At 48.5% G+C, this 22,022-nt stretch overlaps 2 protein-coding genes across 7 annotated transcripts in view; both read right to left on the bottom strand.

Annotated features, from left to right (window-relative positions):
• The window catches only part of LOC310760719 (disintegrin and metalloproteinase domain-containing protein 9-like), a 40,327-nt gene extending 39,399 nt beyond the window's left edge, over positions 1-928 (bottom strand). Inside the window, exon 1 of the mRNA XM_083609785.1 lies at positions 768-928. Coding sequence (XP_083465911.1) covers positions 768-849 — 82 coding nt within the window. The 5' untranslated portion in view covers positions 850-928. The remainder of the gene's footprint in view (positions 1-767) is intronic.
• A 6,908-nt stretch (positions 929-7,836) lies between these two features.
• PDE2A (phosphodiesterase 2A) overlaps positions 7,837-22,022 on the bottom strand; it is a 353,586-nt gene continuing 339,400 nt past the window's right edge. For all 6 annotated transcript variants that reach the window (XM_083609655.1, XM_083609657.1, XM_083609658.1 and 3 more), the window contains 11 exons: positions 20,784-20,906; positions 20,041-20,111; positions 17,749-17,871; positions 16,721-16,808; positions 16,331-16,378; positions 15,651-15,725; positions 14,950-15,049; positions 13,012-13,124; positions 11,774-11,812; positions 9,749-9,855; positions 7,837-8,618 (listed from right to left, as the gene is read on the bottom strand). In XM_083609655.1, coding sequence (XP_083465781.1) covers positions 8,390-8,618; positions 9,749-9,855; positions 11,774-11,812; positions 13,012-13,124; positions 14,950-15,049; positions 15,651-15,725; positions 16,331-16,378; positions 16,721-16,808; positions 17,749-17,871; positions 20,041-20,111; positions 20,784-20,906 — 1,116 coding nt within the window. In that variant the 3' untranslated portion in view covers positions 7,837-8,389. The remainder of the gene's footprint in view (positions 8,619-9,748; positions 9,856-11,773; positions 11,813-13,011; positions 13,125-14,949; positions 15,050-15,650; positions 15,726-16,330; positions 16,379-16,720; positions 16,809-17,748; positions 17,872-20,040; positions 20,112-20,783; positions 20,907-22,022) is intronic.

Here is a 22,022-nt window from a genome sequence, read left to right as displayed (position 1 = left end):
GAGAAGAGAAGAAAGATAAAATGGAACAAAAATATGTAGAAATATATATATGAATATATATGAAAAATACCCTAATCCATGCATTATTTTATAAATCTGATATTATTATCCTAATACACATGTAAATTAAGGTTACCAGATTTTTTTCAATTAATCCATGGACACTTTCCAACTTCAATGGATTTTGTATGGGGACTGATTTGTAAATCTGGGGACGTCTGGTAACCTTAATGTAAACATTAATAGCCTACTACATTTTGTATAAACTCATTCCAAATATTGTCACATTTATCCAAACAAAGTCTACCCCTGTGAGCAGTCTAATTATTATTATTATTATTATTATTATTATTATTAATAATAATAATAAATTATATTGTTTATACCCCACCCATCTGGCTTTGTTTCCCCAGCCACTCTGGGCGGCTTCCAGCAAAATATAAATAATAATAATAAAATGCCAGACATTAAAGACAGAAGCTGCAAGTATCAGCATATTGTCGACCCATTTATTAAGGGGGATCCTATCTAGGCCTATCTGCCTAGCCTACCTAGCAGGGTTGATGTGGGGATTAAATGTTGAGTTCCTTGGGGAGGAAAAGGTGGCGTAAATAAATGCAATGCGTAGGGCAGGGGACAAATAAACAAACAAACTGGATTCAGGGACCTGAGCATGTATGGACCCCTGGAGGCCACATCTGCTGGGACCCACAGAGACAGGGGAGGGGAGGGTCTCCCCCTTGAACCCCCCCCCACTTTTTACCCACCTGGGCCAAGGAGGAGAAGAAGCAGGCGCAGCACCCCCGGGACCGACATGCCCTGCCCTGGGCAAGGCAAAGGGGGCCACATTCCCGGCCTCCAGTGGCTTTTGCCCCCCTCGGGCGTCTCCCGGCAACGGGCCCCTCCCCAGATCTCCAACTGTCACTCGGTTCCGATTCCGAACCCTCCGCCGCCAATCAACCCCCCACAAGCCCCGCCTCTGGTCCCAGGGACCTCCCCCTGAAGCCGCCGCCGGCCACTTGGGCTGCGAGCCTCTTGGGAGGCCTGCCTGCCCATTAGCCCAAACTCCTGCCCCATCCCTCAAGCCCCAACCCTCTGACAGCCGACAGCTGCCAATCAGTGTCAAGCCCCGCCCTGTACGTACTGTGGGGTGTATAACCTATAGCAGTCAAGTACAACATTCCTACAGTGGACATGTTAGGGGATGTTTTGTACGACAGGTGGATATGTCGAAATAGATGAAAAAATAAAAAAAATTGTCAAGTAGCACCTTAGAGACTAAGTTTGTTCTTGGTATAAGCCATGGGTAGGCAAACTAAGGCCCGGGGGCCGGATCTGGTCCATTCGCCTTCTAAATCTGGCCCACAGACTGTCCGGGAATCAGCGTGTTTTTACATGAGTAGAATGTGTGCTTTTATTTAAAATGCATCTCTGGGTTATTTGTGGGGCATAGCAATTCGTTCTTTTCTTTTTCTTTCCCCAAAATATAGTCTGGCCCCCACAAGGGACCGGCCCCCTGCTAAAAACGTTTCCTGACCCCTGGTATAAGCTTTCGTGTGCATGCAGACTTCTTCAGATACACACAAAAGCTTATACCTTTTTCAGCCGTGGGCCGGTCCACTGTCCCTCAGACTATGTGGGGGACCAGACTATATATTTTTGGGGGGTGGGATGAATGAATTCTTATGCCCCACAAATAGCCCAGAGATGCATTTTAAATAAAAGTACACATTCTACTCATATAAAAACACGCTGCTTCCCGGACAGTCTGTGGGCCAGATTTAGAAGGCGAATGGACCAGATCCGGCCCCCGGGCCTTAGTTTGCCTACCCATAGCTTATACCGAGAACAAACTTAGTTGGTCTCTATGGTGCTACTGGACATATTTTAAATTTCTTATATATATTTCGACTGCGTCAGAGCAACACAGCTACCTGCCTGAAGGTGGATACGTGTCTATGTTTGGGGATGGACCTGTTTCATGGGGTAGCTATAAACGGAACTGTGTCGCATTGTCTTCCACAGAAGCAGAGTATGTTGCAGCTACAGAAGCGTGCAGAGAGGTTGCCTGGCTGGATCAACTCATGAAGGACTTTGGGTTGGTGAGCAAGGGACCTGTTAAGCTGCTAGAGGACAATCAGAGTTGCACGAAGCGAGAAGTCCCACGCGAGGACGAAACATATTGGGGTGAAGTACCACTACATGCTATCCTTCTGGGAATCTTCATACAACACAGTTAATTGCAGTCTAGATCTCTTCCCCTGATGAATGAAGCTCACAATCTTTTCCCTTTTTTTTCCTTTTTTTGCCTTTTCTTGAGGGTCTTTGCTGAAATACATATGGGTACAGTTTGGAATGAAAATATTTTTTTGGTAATATCATTTTGACTGACGCTGCCTAACTCACCCAAGGGACAGAAATCTTTTGACCATCTTTCAAAATCCCCCTTAACACTTTTCAGCACGGGTAAAAGGTTAACTTGAAATAATTCTGCCCATGATTTTGTGATGTTGATTCCCAAATATTTACTATATTGTGGGCAGAGTTTAAAACTCATATCAGTTTGTTTCTCGGCTTGTGCTTCTGAGGGGACATTCAAACCTACCTCACTGTACTGGTCCCGTGGGTTACGCGAGAGGCGAGGTCCAAGTCCAGTCCGTGGTCAAAGGCGCAATGTGGAGGCAGTCCATAGAAGCTGAATCAGGGTGCAGGGCAGGGAGTTGGGTGAAGTCAGGAACAGGCTTGCAAGCAGGGAGCCAGGGCAGGTCAGGAGCTCAGGCAGCAACTAGCAACCAACAATGTTGCTCCCGCAACTTGGGACTGGGGCTGGTCGGCTTTTATCTGCCCCGAGGCACAGTGCGGCCCCGATCCTCTGGTGACTCGCCTCTTCTGGCCTGGAGGTGAGTGTTCCTCCTGCGGGAACTTAGTTCCCTCCGCCTCTGCAGCTCAGGAGAGGCTGGAGGGTTACCGGACCCAGAGGCAACCTCAGCTTCCCCTGACGGGGCTGAGAGTGGAGCACCTGCAGGCAATGGGTCCTCCATCACCTCAGGAGCCAGAGCAGACTCAGCTGGTGCCTGCACCTGAGGATCCAGCACAGGTGAGGACCCTTCAGGCTCATGCCCCAGCCCCGGCTCAGCTGGTTCTGGAGGCGGGGAGTCCTGTGCAGGCTGGGATCCCTCAGGTTCAGCATCCGAGTCCGAATCCCAGGCCATCACACTCGCAGAGTTGTAGGGATTCAATTAGGAGAATGGGAGGCCCATGCACAGTAACTTGAGCTCCTTGGAAAAAGGGGCAAGACGTGAATGCATTGAATAAATAAGGACCAGAGACTCCAGAGATCTGCATATGAAATTTATTAGGAAAAGAGAATCCTCGTTTTTGCCCCTTCACATCTATTCAGGGGAGGAAAAGGAGGCAGCCAGCCCCCCTCCCAAAAAACCCAGAATGAATCAACTATCATTAAGAAAAGACAGGAAAGCAAATTGGAAATATTTTTTAACACGGTCCCCCCCGCCCCACGCAAAGAGAATATCCCTACTGACCTGACTCTCTCAAACAGTATCTACATGTTGGGATATATATTGTGTATATATATATATCTGCAGATACACACACACACACACACACACGTGACAACACACCCACCCACGTTAAAACCAGTAAGGATATGGCCGCAATGGGCAAACACCAGTGTCACACAGGACACCTCGGCGTTCCTCTTTGTGTTGTTGTTATTAAATACAGGACAACTATGCAGCAGGATTCGCACAGACACTCCTGTCACTCGCGGGGAGGCAGGGAAGGGCAGAGGATCGCCGTTTTTATTATTATTTTTATTTTGTAATAAATGTGTAACACTTGAATGGTTCTCGGGAGCCCTTGCGTTGTTGTTTGAGTGAGAGAGGACTGATACCGAAAAAGACCCGTTTTTCCCAAAGATAGAAACTGGCAGTGATGACGGGAACCGGACGATGCAGAACGCCAAGGAAATCTCAGCAAAGATTCGTGTGAGCCGCGTTGCGAAAGGGACCGTGCGCGAGTGCAAAATGAAACCGGCTTCAGAACTAGGGCATCCATTTGCCAACCAGGCGCCCTTCAGGTGTTATGTACTACAATGTCCATCAGCCCCTGCCAGCGCAGAGGGGATGGCTGAGGACGACGGTCGTTGTAGTCCCAAACTCCTGGTGGGCAAAGACTGGTCTAGCGCGTTAATGCTCGAGACTGTAAAGATGACGTTGTCAATGGACAGAGCTCAAATATCCGATTGAGAAGGTAAACTTTGACATTCCTGCACTGCAGGGGGTTGGACTACGTGGCCTCTGGAGGTCCCATCCAGCTCTACAATTCTGTGATTCAGAATGTCCAGAGTTTCAAACAGGATGGGTATGGAAGGGGGCTTTCTCTTCTTCAAGCGAAGGAGAAGGAGACCCCACTCTCTAAGTTTGATACCCTTTTTGAAAACAGCTCATTTGAAAGTAGCTCGTTCCTGCTTTGCAAGGGGTACAACTACATGAGTATTAGGGGCCCCTGCCAAGTAGACAAATTCTATGACGCTGCCAAAAAACCCTGCCGGTGCCCATTTATGCTCCTTCTCCGTGCCATGTCCCCTCTTTTTGCCCTCGAGGTGGTTCTCGGCCTCAAATTCCCACACTGCGATCAAACCTCCATGGCCCAGGTAAGCCACGGGACTTTCTTTGCAAACGCCTCGGCAAAAAAAAAGACATGTGGACCACCGTATCGCCAGCAGGCAGAGAGGGGCCCGCGGGGAGAAGGGAGGTGGTTTGGAGAAGTGCCAACATCTTTGGCGCAGAGAGATGCAAAGAAAGCAGGGGAGACAGGGACGGGAAGGTGATTCTCAGCTCCCACAAAACTTTCCCAAAACAAGGGCAGTTTCAGCGGAGACCTGGTTTTTAAAATTTGGTATTTTGAAGGGAACCCACCCATGTGCTTTGGGTACTGGCAGAAGCCACCGGCTGCTGGCAAATGCAGGAGGGGAGGGAATTGCTCTTGAGTTCAAATCCTGCCTGCAGGCACCCGGCTGGCCACTGTGAGAAGAGGGTGCTGGACTAGATGGGCCATCGGCCTGGTCCAGCAGGTTCATCTTAGATTCTTAAACAAGTTTTCAGAAGTGGTACCCTACAGCTATCATTTCCAGCTATTCATCACTTTGCTCTTGTGTTTGGTCCAGAGTGGAGACTCAAGCAAGGAATCATCCCTCTGCCCATCACTTTTAAGAGAAAGAGGGGAGAGGGTGGGAATCGCGCTGCCTTAGCACTGCTGCAACACGCCTCTCTGGCTTTGCTCCTCGTCCTTAGATTCTCTGCCAAGCGGCTTTCAAAATGGAAATTTAGTGAGCGCAAAAGGACTTCAGCAGCATCAGGAATGCAAATCACACCCTTCCTCTTTTAGCCTGGCATCCTTCAACCCAGAAGTCCCAGCCGTTCTTGGGTGCTGGATAGTTAAACTACGGAACTCTCTGCCACTGGAGGCAGCGATGGCCACTGACCTAGATGGCTTTAAAAGAGGATCAGACAAATTCATGGAGGAGGCTATCAGTTCTGTTGATGCTATTCTAGGCTGTATCAACAGAAGTCTAGTGTCCAGGTCAAGGGAAGTCATAGTCCAACTCTATTCTGGGGATGTTTAGCCTGGAAAAGAGGAGACTGATATGACAACCATCTTCAAATATCTCAAGGGCTGTTGCATGGAAGATGGAGCAAGTTTGTTTTTTCCTGATCTGGAGGGTAGAACCGGAACCCATGGCTTCAAGTTACAAGAAAGGAGAGTCCGACTCAACATCAGGAAGAACTTTCTGATGGCAAGAGCTGTTCGACAGTGGAACTGTCTCCCACAAGACCTGGTGGCCATCTCCTTCCTGGGAGGTTTTTAAGCAGAGGTTGGGGGGCCATCTGTCATAAACGATCCAGTTGAAATTCCTGCATTGGAGGGGGTTGGACTAGATGACCCTGGGGGGTCCCTCCTGACTTCGCTGTTCTATGTTTCTATGAAATCGCACCCCTTCTTTGAACCTGACATTCCTCAACCCAGAAGTCCCAGCCATATTTGGGTGTTGGATAGTTATCTATGGAACTCCCTGCCACAGGAGGCAGCAATGACCACTATCCTAGATGGCTTTAAAAGAGGAATGGACAAATTCATGGAGACAGCTATCAATAACCACTAGCCTCAATGGATGTGGTCTGCCTGCAAGGTTAGAGGCAGTGATGGTTCTGAACACCAGTTGCCTTTGCATTTGGCTTAGTGCGTCATCTGAAGCTGGGACAATAGGTTAGATCTCTCCACCTTAACAACCTGTAACCATCGGTCAAACCTTGGCTACTGATTGTGGTTATGGATGAGCAGGGGTGAGGGAGAAATTCAATTCACATTGCAAGGTGAATCTACTGAATTTACAGTTTCCAAAGCAATACATAAACTGAAGCACAGCTTGCCTTTCAAAATCTGCACTTCTCTGAATTTTGCAGATCCGCTCTCCAGCCAAGCGTTGCGTACAAAGATCCCCACGCTCAGCCGACGTGCGCTTCAAAATGTGTATATCGGTGAAAATAATTTACAAAAGTGCACGTTAGGCAAAAACGCGTACAAACATATTCACATGGGGGGTGGAAATCTGCGCTGAAATGGCAATGGCTTTTCACGAGGACGATATTGCAAACTGATGTGAAAATGCGGGGAATTGAAGATTGGGGAAAATGAGAAATTAAGAGAAGCTGGAATTGTCAGACTCGCCCATCCCCAGGGAGGAAACGCCTTAATCAAGATCCTGGGCTTGGATGGCATGGAATGCAAAAGTGGCCAGTAACGTAGACCGATGGTGACTCTGCGTAAGGCAGCCTGGATTTCATCAAACTCTACATGGTTTTGTCTTTATGCACCTGCTTAAGTAGCAAGTTTCCTGCATTGATTTCCCGGTCTGAGCTTTGTATTCTCCAGCAAACTCTTGCTTTCCCCATAACCTGCTAACACCCTGCCCCACAAGCACCTGCAGCCCAGTCCATAAAGGTTTCAAATTGTCAATGGGACCGCTGCTACTGCTCCCACGGCGTCGTGCAATTCAGGGCCTGCCAGGCACCGGAAGCTTGTTCTGGACCCAATCCAGGAACAGCAATACCTTTCCGGGGATGAAGGGGATGGCTGGGGAATTAACCTCAGAACTCCGAATTATTTCGAGACTGTCTAGGGTGGAAAAGAAGGCAGCTCATCACTGGCTCGACTGCTTGGGCCCTGTACTCCGAATGGCTTAGCAACCTGAAGGTTCAATGCCAGGAATGAGAACACGATATTTCAAAAGAAGAGGGAGAAGAAACTGGAAGCCTGAACTCAGTGAACCACAATTTGCTAAAGGGGGATGAATGGATCTCCTTCGACTACAGACCTGGCTGGTTTGGTTCAGAATACCGAGAGAGAAAGCTGTCCTTTGAAGCCTAGAATTGGGCCAGAACAGGATTTCCCAAACTTGGATCTCCAGCTGTTTTTGGACTGCAGTTCCCATCATCCCCGACCACTGGTCCTGCTTAGCTAGGGATGATGGGAGTTGTAGTCCAAAAAAGGGTGGAGACCCAAATTTGGGGAACTCTGGACTAGATGGTCCTCAGGGTCTCTTCCAACTCTGCAATTCTGTGGTTCTCCTTTGGCAGCGGGTGGCAAGTCCAAGTGCCAGGTTCAACCCTAGCATCTCTAGGCAGACCCCTGGGTGGGTCACTGCCAGCCAGTGTGGGCATTACTGAGTGTGTGGGACCAGAGGTGCAAGACAGTAGTTCCATGTGAAACAGCTCTCAGCCTTGACTATGAGAAGGAATTGCATTTCTGGGTATAGGAGAGGGGGGTGAGTTGGGCTGCATTCTGCCGGGGCAGTTTTACCTGTTGCTGATCACATTTAGCATTTAAAGCCCTAAACGACCCTGCTACCAGAGTTGGGGAACACACGCACATCTCACCAGGCTACCAAGAGATGACTTTGCCTGACCAGACGCTGACGACGAGCGGGTGAGTCAAGTGGGTTGGGGGGTGTGGGGCGGGGGTGGTGGTGTCGTGCATTCATCCCACTCAACTGCGCGAGGAAGCTTAGAAACGACAGCAAGCTGGCAGGCTCCTAGTCCTCATGGAGGAAGCTGGTCTGCAAGGTGGGGTGGGGTGAGGTGTAGGTGTCTGACAGGGGGAGCATGGAGAGTGGGGAGAGGGAGGTGGGTGGCGATGGAAGGAGATGCCTGCGGCGGGGAGAGCACATTGTATATATAAATAAGAAGAACCCCCTTTTTTTGTTTGTTTCCAGAATCAGCCCCGTTGTTCTCCCGGAAGGGAACAGGGTTGCAAAGTTGCACTTGTGTGTGTCCGGATTCCTCCCCAAGCGGGGAGGTGCCTGGGGGCGTCATTCTGCCTCCATGTGCCCGTCTTCCGAGTCCAGGCACCCGTTCATCTTGAGGCCGTTGTTCTCGCCCATCGTTTGCAGGTCGTATTCCTCATCCAGAAAGTCCAGGGAGTTGTTACTGGGGAGGCCTCGGATGGTGAACTTGTGCGAGACCTTCATCCAGTGCTCCCGGTTGCTGGCCACTCTCTCGTACAGCTCGGCCGATTTGGGGAAGAGGTCGTTGAGGACCCTGGGGGGGTGGGCGGGGGAGAAAGACAGAGACAGAGAAGGTCCAACAACATCCATGTCAATGAACGGACACTCTGGAGTCGTAGCTATGAGATAATAATAATAATAATAGTAATAATAATAATAATAATACAGTCATACCTCGGGATAAATGTGCTTCAAGTTAAGTATTTTCTTTTTTTTTTTAAAGATATTTATTGAAGTTTTACAAAAACCTAAGTTTACAAAATGAAAAAAGGTCATATAAAAAGAAAAAGATGCAAAAAAAAGAACATAGAAAAATAAAAATAATAATAAAAAGACAAAATACAAAAGACAAATAGCTAAAAAGGAATTAAAAACAAATCCGTTTTTTGTAACTTTGAACTCATTAACTTATTTCCTTGGCCTCCTCACACCTCCCCTTTTCGTATTCCCATTTAAATAATCAAATCAGCAAATCCTTAAGTATTTTCGGGTTGTGCTCTGCGGCAACCCGGAAGTAACGGAGCACGTTACTTCTGGGTTTTGCCACATGCGCATGTGCAGATGGTCAAAATGACGTCACGCGCATGCGCAGAAGCGGTGAAACGCGACCCACACACACGCAGACGCGGGTTGCGTTCGCTTCAGGAAGTGAACGGGGCTCTGGAATGGATCCCGTTCGCATCCCAAGGATGTAATAATAATAAATTTTATTTATACCCTGCCCTCCCCAGCCAAGACCAGGCTCAGGGTGGCTAACACCCGATATAAAAACAAATTGATTGAAATACAACTTAAAAACAACATTAAAATGCAGCCTCATTTCAGTAGAAACTCAAATCAAAAACTTTTTGGGGATGAAAATGTCAAATCTTCACCAAGGCCAACTATCCAGACTGGTCCTACGTGGGCCAGAAAAAAGCCAGGGAAGTCCCCAAATAGGAGTTCCGTCACAGAAGGAGAAAGGAAAAAGGAAAGTGGGGAAGGGGATCAAGTTGATTCCAAGCCAAAGGCCAGGCGGAACAACTCTGTCTTACAAGCACTTGCGGAAAGAAATCAGATCCCGCAGAGATAACCAGAGCATGCACCACTCTGGCCAGACAGAGCTTTACTCCAGATTGCAGCCCCCCTCCCTCCATGATCCTCTCCCGCCCCCCAGGCACTCACTTGTAGATGGGCATGGCAATGTGCTCCATGAAGCTGATCTGCAGCTCCGGGATGTAGGCTTTTTCCCGATCCATCATCTCCATCGGCCGGTTGCCCATGGCCTTCTCCTGCAGAGAAATTGGGTCGTTCAAGTCAACAAGGCACAGCTCATTTCCCTGCTTTCCTGTGAGCCCAGAGAGCTGAGGAATGACCCCCACCTGACTTTCCACACTCTCGGGGACGAGTGGAGATCCTACCGCCCTCCACTTGTTGAACCCTAGCACCCACCAGCCCCGGCCAGAATGGAAGTTGTAGTCCAGCGACAACTGGATCGCAAAAGGCTCCCTTTTCTTGCACCACAGAAGAATCAACAGACTCCCTTGGAAGATCATGAAGTCTCCTTCACTGGAGGTTTTTAAGCAGAGCTTGGGTGTCCATCTGCCTGGGATGCATTAGCCATGATTCCTGCGTTGCAGCGGGTTGGGCTAGATGACCCCTGAGATCCCACCCAACTCTAGAATTCTGTGACTCTCCGATCTTTCCAAATCCAGCCCAGAGCAGGAGATAATTCTCAGTTGTTTTTGAATGTGGAGACATCATTGCAATGTATCTACGTGATGCCGTAATGCAGGAGCACTCTTGAGAGCATGGATGAGTTGAGATCGTAACTCATCAAACGCCCTGGTCTGGATGTGCTGAACTAAATTCAGACGAATCCCAAGTTGGGGGGGATTTTATCTATGGAGAAGAGAGCCCTGCCTCAGCAACAGAGTCTTCAAAAAACGCTGCAGATGAGCATCTCCTGCGAGTGAAACGATGTCTCTAATTTCACTGTCTGTTGAAAACCGAAGGCAGTACATACTGCTCTGTAACCAAATGTCTCTGAGAAGTTTGTAATAATAATAATAATAATAATAATAATAATAATAATAATAATAATTTATTTATACCCTGCCCATCTGGCTGGGTTTCCCCAGCCACTCTGGGCGGCTTCCAACTGAACATTAAAAACAATACAGCGCTGGACATTAAAAACTTCCCTAAACAGGGCCACCTTCAGTTGTCTTTTAAAAGTAAAATAGTTGTTTCTTTCCTTGACATCTGACGGGAGGGCATTCCACAAGGCGGGTGCCACTACCGAGAAGGCCCTCTGCCTGGTTCCCTGTGACCTCACTTCTGGCAGCGAGGGAACCGCCAGAAGGACCTCGGTGCTGGACCTCAGTGTCCGGGCTGGATGATGGGGGTGGAGACGCTCCTTCAGGTATACTGGACCGAGGCCGTTTAGGGCTTTAAAGGTCAGCACCAACGCTTTGAATTGTGCTCCGAAATGTACTTGTAAGACCCTGAAAGTTAAACTTCCTGCAACGAATACAAGCTCAGAGGCAGAGAAAGATCTGCCGTCACCCAGTGTTGAATCAGGAGTTTACTGTTGTGATGCACAGTCAGAGAGGTGTATCTGGTGGTGCCAAGCCTCCTGATTGCCTGGTTTGGAATCCAAACCTTTGCAACTCAGAAAACCTCCAACTGGAGAGGTGCAGGAGGACCCAAAAGTTCTCTCCTGGTTCAGATTGTCACCTAATTCTTTCCCTCTTGTTTACCCATCTAGGATCTGCAGCAGCAGGAGAAGTGGGAGCAGGCAAGGTCTTTTCCCCAGCATACTCTCCATCTCTCCTTGTCAGCTCAGATGATGCTTAACAAGATCCCGGGCACCCTGGGAAATCTGATTTTCCCAGGGCACCCAATGTTCTTTCTACGAGGGAGATCTGGGATCTGCAGCAGCAGCAGGAGAAGTGGAAACAGGGAAGAAGGTTTCCTCCTCAGCACACTCTCCTTCTCTCCTTGACAGCTTGGATGAGGTTTAGCAAGATCCCGGGCACCCTGGGAAATCTGATTTTCCCAGGGCACCCGATGATCTTTCTACGATTGAGACCTCCCCACCACCGTTCCTAGCTCTGTCAGGCCTGGTAAGGGTCAGCAAGGATTTGGGCAAGGGGCTTATGGGGGAGAGGTGTACATGCATTGCCTTAGGAGAGTTTTCTTACGTACCAGATCTCCTTGGGAGAAGAACTCCTTGTAGATCAACTCCTGGAAAGCAAAAGTCACGGTTTAGGCAAGTTTTAATTAATTTTCTCAATGTGAAGTCATCTGGCCATCTTCTTCCCTGCTCAGCACACTTGGAGGTATGTGCCCCCAACTGTTTGCCCAAATTTCAGCCTCCAACTCTGACTGTTGGGAAGGGTTTTAATAATAATAATAATAATAATAATAATAATAATAATAATAATAATATTTTATTTATATCCCGCCCTTCCTGGTTCAGAAAACCAGGCCCAGGGAGGCTAACAAAAAATTTAAAACACTTAATTGATGCAACAAAAAGTAGCATAAAAAACGTGAATAACAATAAATTCAGAATTCAAAAATCAATTTAGAAGGGGAAATCCATCCAATAAACATTAGATGATCACCAGGGCTAGCTGGCTAAATTAGTCCTATTTGGGCCAGCGAGGAGGCCAGGGGAGAATGAGCTGTGGGATCCCAGAGCGGGGAATCTTCATAAAAAGGGGAGGGGGAGGGAAGGAAGGGGAATAAAAGATCAGGCTAAGTTCAAATTAAAAGCCAGGCGGAATAGCTCTGTCTTACAGGCCTGACGGAAGGAGGTTAAATCCTGCAGGGCCCTGGTCTCCTGGGACAGAGCATTCCACCAGGTCGGAGCCTTTTAATAACAGAGATGCCGTGATTTAACCTGGCACATTCTGCATGCAAAATTCAAGCTACTAGTAGAGCGTCAATATGGTTCAAACAATATCCAAGGATCCCTAAGCAATTAGGGTAACTCAATGCATAAAATACCACAAAACATACAGAAAGAAATCCTGAATCTTCCAACATTCCCCGAGTTCTTGTGCAGGCACAGGCAAACTCAGCCCTCCCCATGTTTTGGGACTACAACTCCCATCATCCCTGACCACTGGTCATGTTAGCTGGGGATGATGGGAGTTGTAGTCCCAAAACATGGGGAGGGCCGAGTTTGCCTATGCCTGAGAGGCAGAAAAACCTTTTTGTTCCCGACATGCCATGCATGATTTTACGCACCTCTGACTTGCCTTTCCCCAGCACTGAAAAACCCTGGAGGTGGCGACCATTCCTCATGAGGATGCAGAGGTGAGAAGGCTACCTTGTCATGTATGATCTGGTTGAGATTCCTGCATTTCAGGGGGCTGAACTGGATGACTCTGGGGCCCCCCCTTCCAACTCTACAGCTCTAGGATTCTCACACTCACCGCGATCTTGCGGGTGGTCTTCCAGCCTTTGGTCTGGTCCGAGAGGTCGCACGAGGTCATGAGAAGGCAGAGCAGGAGGCTGTGGTGCTGCTTGTTTTTGGGGTCGTAGCCAACTGGAAAGGGCGAGAGATGGAGGAGGTCTCCTTTTTCGGACTCCGTAGAGACAGCACAAGGCCAGCAAGACCCTCCCCCCAAAGAAACGAGGCCTGGAAGGTGTGGGGTCTCTGTTCTACCCCCCCCCCCCATAGCCCTTAAGAGAATCACACCTTGGTTTTAAACACACTGTAAGGTAGTCTCAGGGACACGGGTGGCGCTGTGGGTTAAACCACAGAGCCTAGGACTTGCCGATCAGAAGGTCGGCAGTTCGAATCCCCGCAACGGGGTGAGCTCCCATTGCTCAGTCCCTGCTCCTGCCTGCCTAGCAGTTTGAAAGCACGTCAAAGTGCAAGTAGATAAATAGGTACTACTCTGGCGGGAAGGTAAATGGTGTTTCCGTGCGCTGCTCTGGTTCGCCAGAAGCGGCTTAGTCATGCTGGCCACATGACCTGGAAGCTGTACGCCGGCTCCCTCGGCCAGTAAAGTGAGATGAGTGTCACAACCCCAGAGTTGGCCACAACTGGACCTAATGGTCAGGGGTCCCTTTACCTTTTAAGGTAGTCTCTATGGGAGTATATTTAATTATGGAAGTATCAGAGTTTTTAGGGGGTTAACCAGGCTGGGATAGCTGGGATAGTAGGCTGCTTGGTTTTTGAATGTCTTATGTAGATTTTTCAATTTCGTTGTTCTGTATGGACAATGACAATAAAGATTATCGTATCGTAAGGGATTCAGAATCACACTCCACTGCGTTTGATTGAAACACTCCCCCCCCCCGCCCCCAGAGCTGGGTAAAAATAAGTATTTGGGCCACATAAAGAAAGCAGCTTCTCAAGCCAAACAGGTGCCACCTGACTTTATTAACTATAAGCCCCTATTGTCAGAAACGTGAGATCTGGTCCTGCATTGCAGAGGTTGGACTAGATGACCCTGGGTCCCTTTCAACTCTCTGTCCCACGACATGGGAAAAGTAACCACTTTTTGGAAGAGGGCCATGAAGATTTCTAATGCAGAAAGACTGGAAATCTAAACAAAATATAAGCCATTGTAGGAACTTTTGTTACTTCTGATTAGATGTTATTTTTATTAGATTCTTTTGTGATTTTTTTCTCTTTTGTTTCAATAAATGGTTTTTAATGTTGTACTTCAAATTGTTGCAACCTGCCCCGGGTCCTTAGCACGAAGGGCAGGTAATAAATGATAACATTATTAATAGCACAAGACTCTTAATCCCAAGGTTGTGGGTTCAAGCGCCACATTGGGCGAAATATTCCTGCATGAGGGGGTTGGGCTGGATGACCCTCAGGGTCCCTTGCAACTCTACAATTTTTTTTATTTCGTGATTTGGCACTTCAAAATCTGGTTTCTCTAGGACTTTGCCTATGTTTTCTTTCTAGCTCTCATACCCTTAGGGATCATAGTTTTCAACTTTTCCCCCTTTTCTTGCATGGAATCCTATTCAGAATAAGGGAATTTCCCTTAAAAAAAGGGAAACGTTGACAGCTATGCTAGGGATGTGTCTGAAAAGACAAAGGAGGAGAGAGCAGTGTGTTTTAAATTTTTGTGGGTTACTGGAAAACCGGGCTAACTTCTTCTATGGTTCATCCCTAATCTTTCCTGTGGGCTAGACTGAATTGTGTATTTGAGGAAGATATTTCAACACAAGAAAGCCAATAGATCCCAGCCCCGGATTCTGCTTCCTTGACATAAGACAGGAAGAAGTTGTTTGCGTGTGTGAGTTTGTAGCTTTTATGTAGGGAGACTCCCATCCAACTTTAGAAATCTGGTGGCCATGCCCTTCACATCTGGCTCCACCTGGTGGACTGGTGGACCCCTGGTTACCTTCTGCCATTTTCTGGAGGTCTTTGAAGATCCTCAAGTGATGAGCAAGGTCTGTAGCCAGGATAATGTCTCTCATCAAGTCCAGCATCCTTTGGTAATCCTATTGGGGCAACAAGACTGGCAGTTGTGGGGTGTAACATCACCAAAGCAGTCAAGTACAGCATTCCCTGTTTGCCCAGAGTGGACACACAGGGGAATGTTGCTCTAGCCAGGAGGACTTCCTGTCACACCTGGGCCAGAGCATCCTCCCCCTGCGTGTGACCAGGTAGATGGGCGTGGCCCTGGCAGACCCTATAAAGAGGCTAGTCACACAGCCATCTTCCCCTTACTCTCTTGCTCTTGCTTACTCTTACTCTTGATGCCTTTTGCTGTCTGCTGTCTCTGAAAATTTTCACACATCACTTGGGAAGACAGGCAAACTAATGCCAGTGTACTGGAAGAAGCAAAGATCACCAGCGTTGAAGCAATGATTCTTCAACATCAACTTCGTTGGGCTGGTTCTATATGACAACCTCCTGAAATGATGTCAGCTGCTGGTGACACACGAGACAGCTGCCAGTCATGCTGGTTGATGCTGATGGGAGTCGTGGTCCTGGAGTGCACCAGGTTGGAAATGATGGAGTGTTGAGAAATGACCGGCTTTAACCATCAATGCTTTTTGCTATGAGACCCCGGGAACTGCTGGCCCTCTGCTGACTCACCTTCCGAGAGAAATGATCGAAGATGTTGCAGCCATGGGTGTTTAAGATGGCGATGGCCTGAGCAAAATGGTGCCTCTGTGCAGAGAGAAAAACATGCCCTTTTAGTGTCCCAGCTCCAGCCCTCTGGAATCAGTTGCCAGCTGAAATTAGACAGGCACCCCGCATCATGGGGTTTAGGGGTGTACTGAAGATATTTTTGTTTGAAGGAGCATCTCCACCCCCATCGTTCTGCCCGGACACTGAGGTCCAGCGCCGAGGGCCTTCTGGTGGTTCTCTCGCTGTGAGAAGCCAAGTTACAGGGAACCAGGCAGAGGGCCTTCTCAGTAGTGGCACCCGCCCTGTGGAACGCCCTCCCACCAGATGTCAAAGATAAAAACAACTACCAGATTTTTAGAAGACATCTGAAGGCAGACCTGTTTAGGGAAGTTTTTAATGTTTGACGGACTATTGTATTTTAATATTTTGTTGGAAGCCACCCCGAGTGGCTGGGGAAACCCAGCCAGATGGCAGGGTATAAATATATTATTATTATTATTATTATTATTGATGCAGCCAGTTTGCTTTCTGCTGCTCCAGAGGGCAGGAACCTCGACACGGTTTTATTTTCAAGAAGGAGCCAGTTCTCATGCATCCAGCCACTTCAAACTGCACAATATTAATAATATCTGTAATAGTTTTACCTCCATCACTGAGCCTTCTGAGCTGTAGAGGGCAGCCAAGACCGATTTCTGAAAAGAGAAAATAAAGAGACATCACGTCAGGGAACCCAAGCTGCTGTCTTAATCCAGGACGATACGAGACCCCAAACCTCTCCCTCCCTTTCTTAAAGACGGGTTCTGCTTGAATATTTTTGTTTCCCCTTCACATTGTTGCAAGGAATGTTCTTTTTGGCAGGGACACAGGCGTGTTTGGTTTGGAAAGACTGCAGAAACCATTTGAATTGGCGCCATCTGCGTTGTTATTTTGCATTTGCAATATTGCATTTGTACGTTTGTTCTCGGGAGCCTTTTGGGCTGAAAGGTGACATATAAATAAACCGTAATGCGGAATAAATAAATAAAAAGTCGTACCGAAGCCACCTGGAAGGAGTTGTTGGTGCCTCTGTGGTCCAGGTCGTGGCACATGCAGGAGACGAACAAAGCAAAGATTTCAATGTCTCTAGCGAAGAGAAAAAAAGGAAAAACCACGCATGAGCTGCGGAAGGGCTCTGAGATGCCTGGGCTGCTCCCAAATTTGGCAGTAGAGGAGGCACCCCATATGCAAACCAGCCCCAGGGGAGTCGGAGGTGGCGTCTTCGCTCAGCCTCCCCAACCTGGTGCCCCCCTGCCAACCAAGCACACCCTCAGATCCGAAGTATTTCATTTTCTTAAAGCAGAGGGGGAGGGGACCTTGGCAAGTAGCCAGGGAACATGGGAGCAGGGAGGGTCAAAGAGCAGGAGGTTCAGTATTGGATTCGGAGTCAGGATGTGGGTCCTTAGCTCAGCTGGTAGAGCTTGAGATTCTTAATCTCAGGGTCGTGGGTGCCCCATGACTGGTCATGTTGTGCAGATGCCTGATGATCGTCTTCCAAAGCAACCCCTCTATTCTGAACTTAAAAATGGAAAGCGTAATGCTGGCGGTCAACAAAAGAGGTTTAAAGACTCTCTCAAGGCAAATCTACAAAAATGCAGTATAAACACCAACAATTGGGAAACACTGGCCTGTGAGCGCTCCAGTTGGAGAACAGCCTTGACCAAAGGTGTCATGGGCTTTGAAGACACTTGAACTCAGGACACAAGGGAGAAATGTGCTAGGAGGAAGGCACGCTTGGCAAATCCACACCGTGATCAACTCCCGCCCGGAAACCTATGTCCCCACTGTGGAAAGACGTGTGGATCCAGAATTGGCCTTCACAGGCCTTTACGGACTCATTGATAAAACCATGTTTATGGAAGACAATCTTGCATGGCTACGAGGGATCGCCAAAGAAGAAGATACCCCACCAAGCTCTGCATCACCTGGACACCCTCCCCTGTCCCTGCCTCCATGCGCTCTGCGGCTGATCCCCGGCGTAAACTCGGCCCCCCTCCCTTTGGCAAGCAAAGCATCGTCCACCTACTCCAAGTAATTGACCAGCTCCAGATTTTTGTAGAGCAGGTAGCAGAAGTGGGAGACCGAGAAGGCATGGGTCCAGTTGTGGTATGGGGGGTCCCTGTATCCCTTTTTCACCATCAGGCAGAACCTGTGAGGAAACCCCCCCAAAAGAAGCCCATTGGTGAGAATGACACTGGCTATTTTCATTTTCATTTAATAGATTTTGCACTTCGTTTGGTCATAACAAGAAGCCAACTACTAAGTAGTTTACATTCAATACACATTAAAATTCAGGATCGATTCAAACATTAAAAAAACACCAAAGTTAGTCTATTCCTCCCCCCACCCTCAAAATATTCACGATAAAATAAAGTTGCATATTAATATATATGTCAGATGCACATGTCTGGGTAGGCATGCTGAAACAAAAAGGTGTGTTTTTTTAGCCAATGCTGAAAATACAACGGCAAAAGGCCCTGATATCAATCGACAGGGAGTTGCAAAGTGCAGGTGCTGCCACACTGACATACCAATTTTGTGCCACCCTTGGCTGCTTCGGAGGAAGTGTGCGGGATTTAAATGTATAATGGATTTATACATTTATACATTTGTAATAATGGTGATAGGTATGGAGTGAAAATTATGTGGCACTCTAAAAAGCTCGGCGGGTGAAACCCAGCCATTTGCAAGACCGTTGTTCCTTTAAAAGTGGGCACCTCTTGAACTGCTCTTTCCAAATAACTGAGTCTGCACAGCCAGTTTAGGGCGTCTGGTTTGGGCGCTCTCGGTCGCAACACAGGGGCCAGGCAAGCCCCAGCCTCCCTCCTCCCAGTGGCGGACTGGAGAGTGGAGGGGCAGCCACTGGAGAGAGACCCAGGGCCGTCTTACCCATAGGCACCACGGGTGTGGGGCACCCGGGCGCTGGGCTCTCAAGGGTGCCAGGCTGAGAGTCTGGGGCCCGAGAGTTGAGTCCGGGGAAGAACCCGTGCGTTGGCCGCGGCAGGCTCCTCTGCTGTGGGCAGCTCTGCGCCGCGAGTTCGGGGGCAACTGAGCCAGCGAGATGGTGAGGGAGCTTCCTAGCTCAGCCCTCCTGCATGCCTGGGAATGGGCCACCGGGGGGGGGGGCGCCAGGTGGATCTTTGCACCCCGGCGCTGCATATGCTTAAGGCAGCTCTGGACAGACCCTTGCCCCTTCTGCAGCTCCGAGGTTGTGGGGAAGGCTGGGGCTCATTGGGGCTGCCAAGGGCCACAGGTGTGGCAAGTGAAAACACGGACCCTCCTGGCTCTGACTTTGTTCCCAGCGATTGAGTTCAATGGCTCAGCTTCGTCGTGGCCCCGGCTCACGCTAAGCCTGGTGCGCCACAATGGAAGGGCCTTCTCTGTGGTGGCTGCTCCCAGGCAACTTTGGAACTCCCTGCCTAGTGAAGCCAGACCCTGTCCTTCCGCCAGCAGGTGAAGATAGTTATATTCCTGCAGGCAGGGCCGGGTTGAGGTTTGATGAGGCCCTAAGCACCTGAAGGTAGTGGGGCCCTTTCTATGTCCAGCTGTCCTTTGTCAGCAACAAATGGTCACTGTTTTTTGTGTTGAATATATGCTAGATGGTAATTGATGGACCTAATAGGTATCTAAAGCCATTTGCACGTGTTGCCATGCAAATGGAGGTACCCTATATATAGAAAGGAGCAAACCAGTGATATTTTAGGGAGCAGGCTAGCAGGCAGGACCCATTACTTATATCATAGGAGCCTACACAACACAAAACACTGTTGCTGTAGGTAGGTTTTATTGTATTTGTCTTCTATCCTATATTTTCGAAATGTACATCCAGGGGGATTTTTTTCTTTAATTTTTTTGGGGCCCCCAAGAGAGTGGGGCCCTAAGCTATAGCTTGTTTAGCTTATACATAAATCCGGCACTGCCTGCAGGTCTTTGGGAACTGGCTGGTTTTTGTTTTTAAGGAAAGTGCTTTTAATAGCACTGTGCTGTTTCTGTTTTTTGATGCTAACTGAGTTCAATTACCTTTTAATAAAGACCTTATACGTTTCTGGTCTTTTGTATTTTATCTGTGTTGTTTTGTTATAAGCCACCTCGAGTCCCAGTCTGGGGGAAAAGCCGGGTGCAAGCAACAGCTCAGTCGGCAGAGCACGAGACGCTTAATCTCGGGGTCGTGGGTTTGAGCTTTACGTTGGGCAAAAAGATTGCAGAGGGTTGGACTAGATGACCCTTAGGGGTCCCTTCCAGCTCTACAATTCTATGGTTCTAATGTGTGAGTCTATGAAAGGGAGAGAAGAAAAAGACAGCCTTCTTGACATCCTACCTGACAAGGGTCTGGCGGTTGATTTTGTAGCTGCTGATGAAATTCATGTCCTGCAACATGCTAAGAATGGCCTGTGGAGAAGAGAGAGAGAGAGAGAGAGAGAGAGAGAGAGAGAGAGAGTATTCAGGAGGTACACAGAAGCAGCCAATCCCAACTTGATGCCCTCCTTTGGACTACAACTCCCATCAGCCTAAGAGAAAAAGGTAAAGGACCCCTGGACAGTTAAGTGCAGTCAAAGGTGACTATGGGGTGGCGGCACTCATCTCGCTTTCAGGCAGGGAGCCGGCGTTTGTCCACAGACAGGTTTCATGTGGCCAGCAGGACTAAACCGCTTCTGGTGCAACGGGACAATGATGGAAACCAGAGCATATGGAAACGCCATTTACCTTCCCCCTGCAGTGCTACCTATTTATCTACTTGCACTGGCGTGCTTTTGAACTGCTAGGTTGGCAGAAGCTGGGACAGAGCAATGGGAGCTCACTCTGTCACAGATATTTGAACCGCCAACCTTCTGATCAGCAAGCCCAAGGCTCAGGGATTTAGACTACATCACCACCTTTGGACTCCCCTCAGGCTAAGAAAGCACAGAGGGCATATGCTGTAGGGGTGGAGATCCCTCACAAAATCTGGAGCCGATTTCTAAGGAACCCTGTGTTTTGCCTTGTTTTGGAAAGTACAAAATAGGTACGTCTCTCATTAAAATGCAAACCCAACCCAATTTCTCCTCCACCCTCAACACTCACCATAGATGTGTCGTCCTCCGGAAGGGAACGCGGGGTGTAGGTGAATTTGGCAAAGTTCGGGTCAATTTCTGAGACGGGCACGATTCCTTCGTCGAGGAGCTTGGTGTATTCATCATCTGAAACCTGGAAGACGAAGCAGCGCTTAGCTTTTCAAAAGGAAAAATAGCTGGTGCCTTATTGCTATTATTATTATGTGGAGCAAGCTGTTTTGAGGAGGAGAAATGGTGACAATCAAGACTGCCGGGGGTTAGACTAGATGACAACTGGAGTCCCTTTTCGACTCCACATGAAGATGTACCTGCAAACTGGCCACAATCCCAACCTTAAGCTAAACTGCCAACAGTAAGTCACCTGTGTTAGCATGTTCATTTACCTGTTTACCAACACATATGCAACCTGGTGCCCACCGGAGGTTGTTGGAGCACAACTCACCTCAGGCCAAGCCATGGTGGGAGTTGTAGTTCAACAATGCAGGGTGCCAGGTTGCAAAGGCTGCCATAAGCTGAAATAGGATGACAGGAACCTAGGCAGCCGGCAGGTAGAGAGTCAGAGCCATGGTCTACCCACCTAAGTATTTCCTAGTATGACTGGCAGCAGATTTCTGCATTGCAGGGGGTTGGACTGGATGACCCTTGGGGTCCCTTCCAAGCCTATGATTCTAACTCTCCAAGGTCTTCCCCTGTATTCTGCTCTGGTCAGACCTCACCTGGAGTACTGTGTCCAGTTCTGGGCACCACAGTTCAAGAAGGACACTGACAAACTGGAACGTGTCCAGAGGAGGGCAACCAAAATGGTCAAAGGCCTGGAAACGATGCCTTATGAGGAACGGCTAAGGGAGCTGGGCATGTTTAGCCTGGAGAAGAGGAGGTTAAGGGGTGATATGATAGCCATGTTCAAATATATAAAAGGATGTCACATAGAGGAGGGAGAAAGGTTGTTTTCTGCTGCTCCAGAGAAGCGGACACGGAGCAATGGATCCAAACTACAAGAAAGAAGATTCCACCTAAACATTAGGAAGAACTTCCTGACAGTAAGAGCTGTTCGACAGTGGAATTTGCTGCCAAGGAGTGTGGTGGAGTCTCCTTCTTTGGAGGTCTTTAAGCAGAGGCTTGACAACCATATGTCAGGAGTGCTCTGATGGTGTTTCCTGCTTGGCAGGGGGTTGGACTCGATGGCCCTTGTGGTCTCTTCCAACTCTATGATTCTATGATTCTAAGGCGGCTAACGGATTGAGGTTGA

This window comes from Podarcis filfolensis (genome assembly GCF_964270895.1).
Source record: "Podarcis filfolensis genome assembly, chromosome: 4".
NCBI classification, from domain to species: domain Eukaryota; kingdom Metazoa; phylum Chordata; class Lepidosauria; order Squamata; family Lacertidae; genus Podarcis; species Podarcis filfolensis.
Note: the sequence above shows the minus strand (reverse complement) of the source record. Positions and strands in the feature narration are given on the sequence as shown.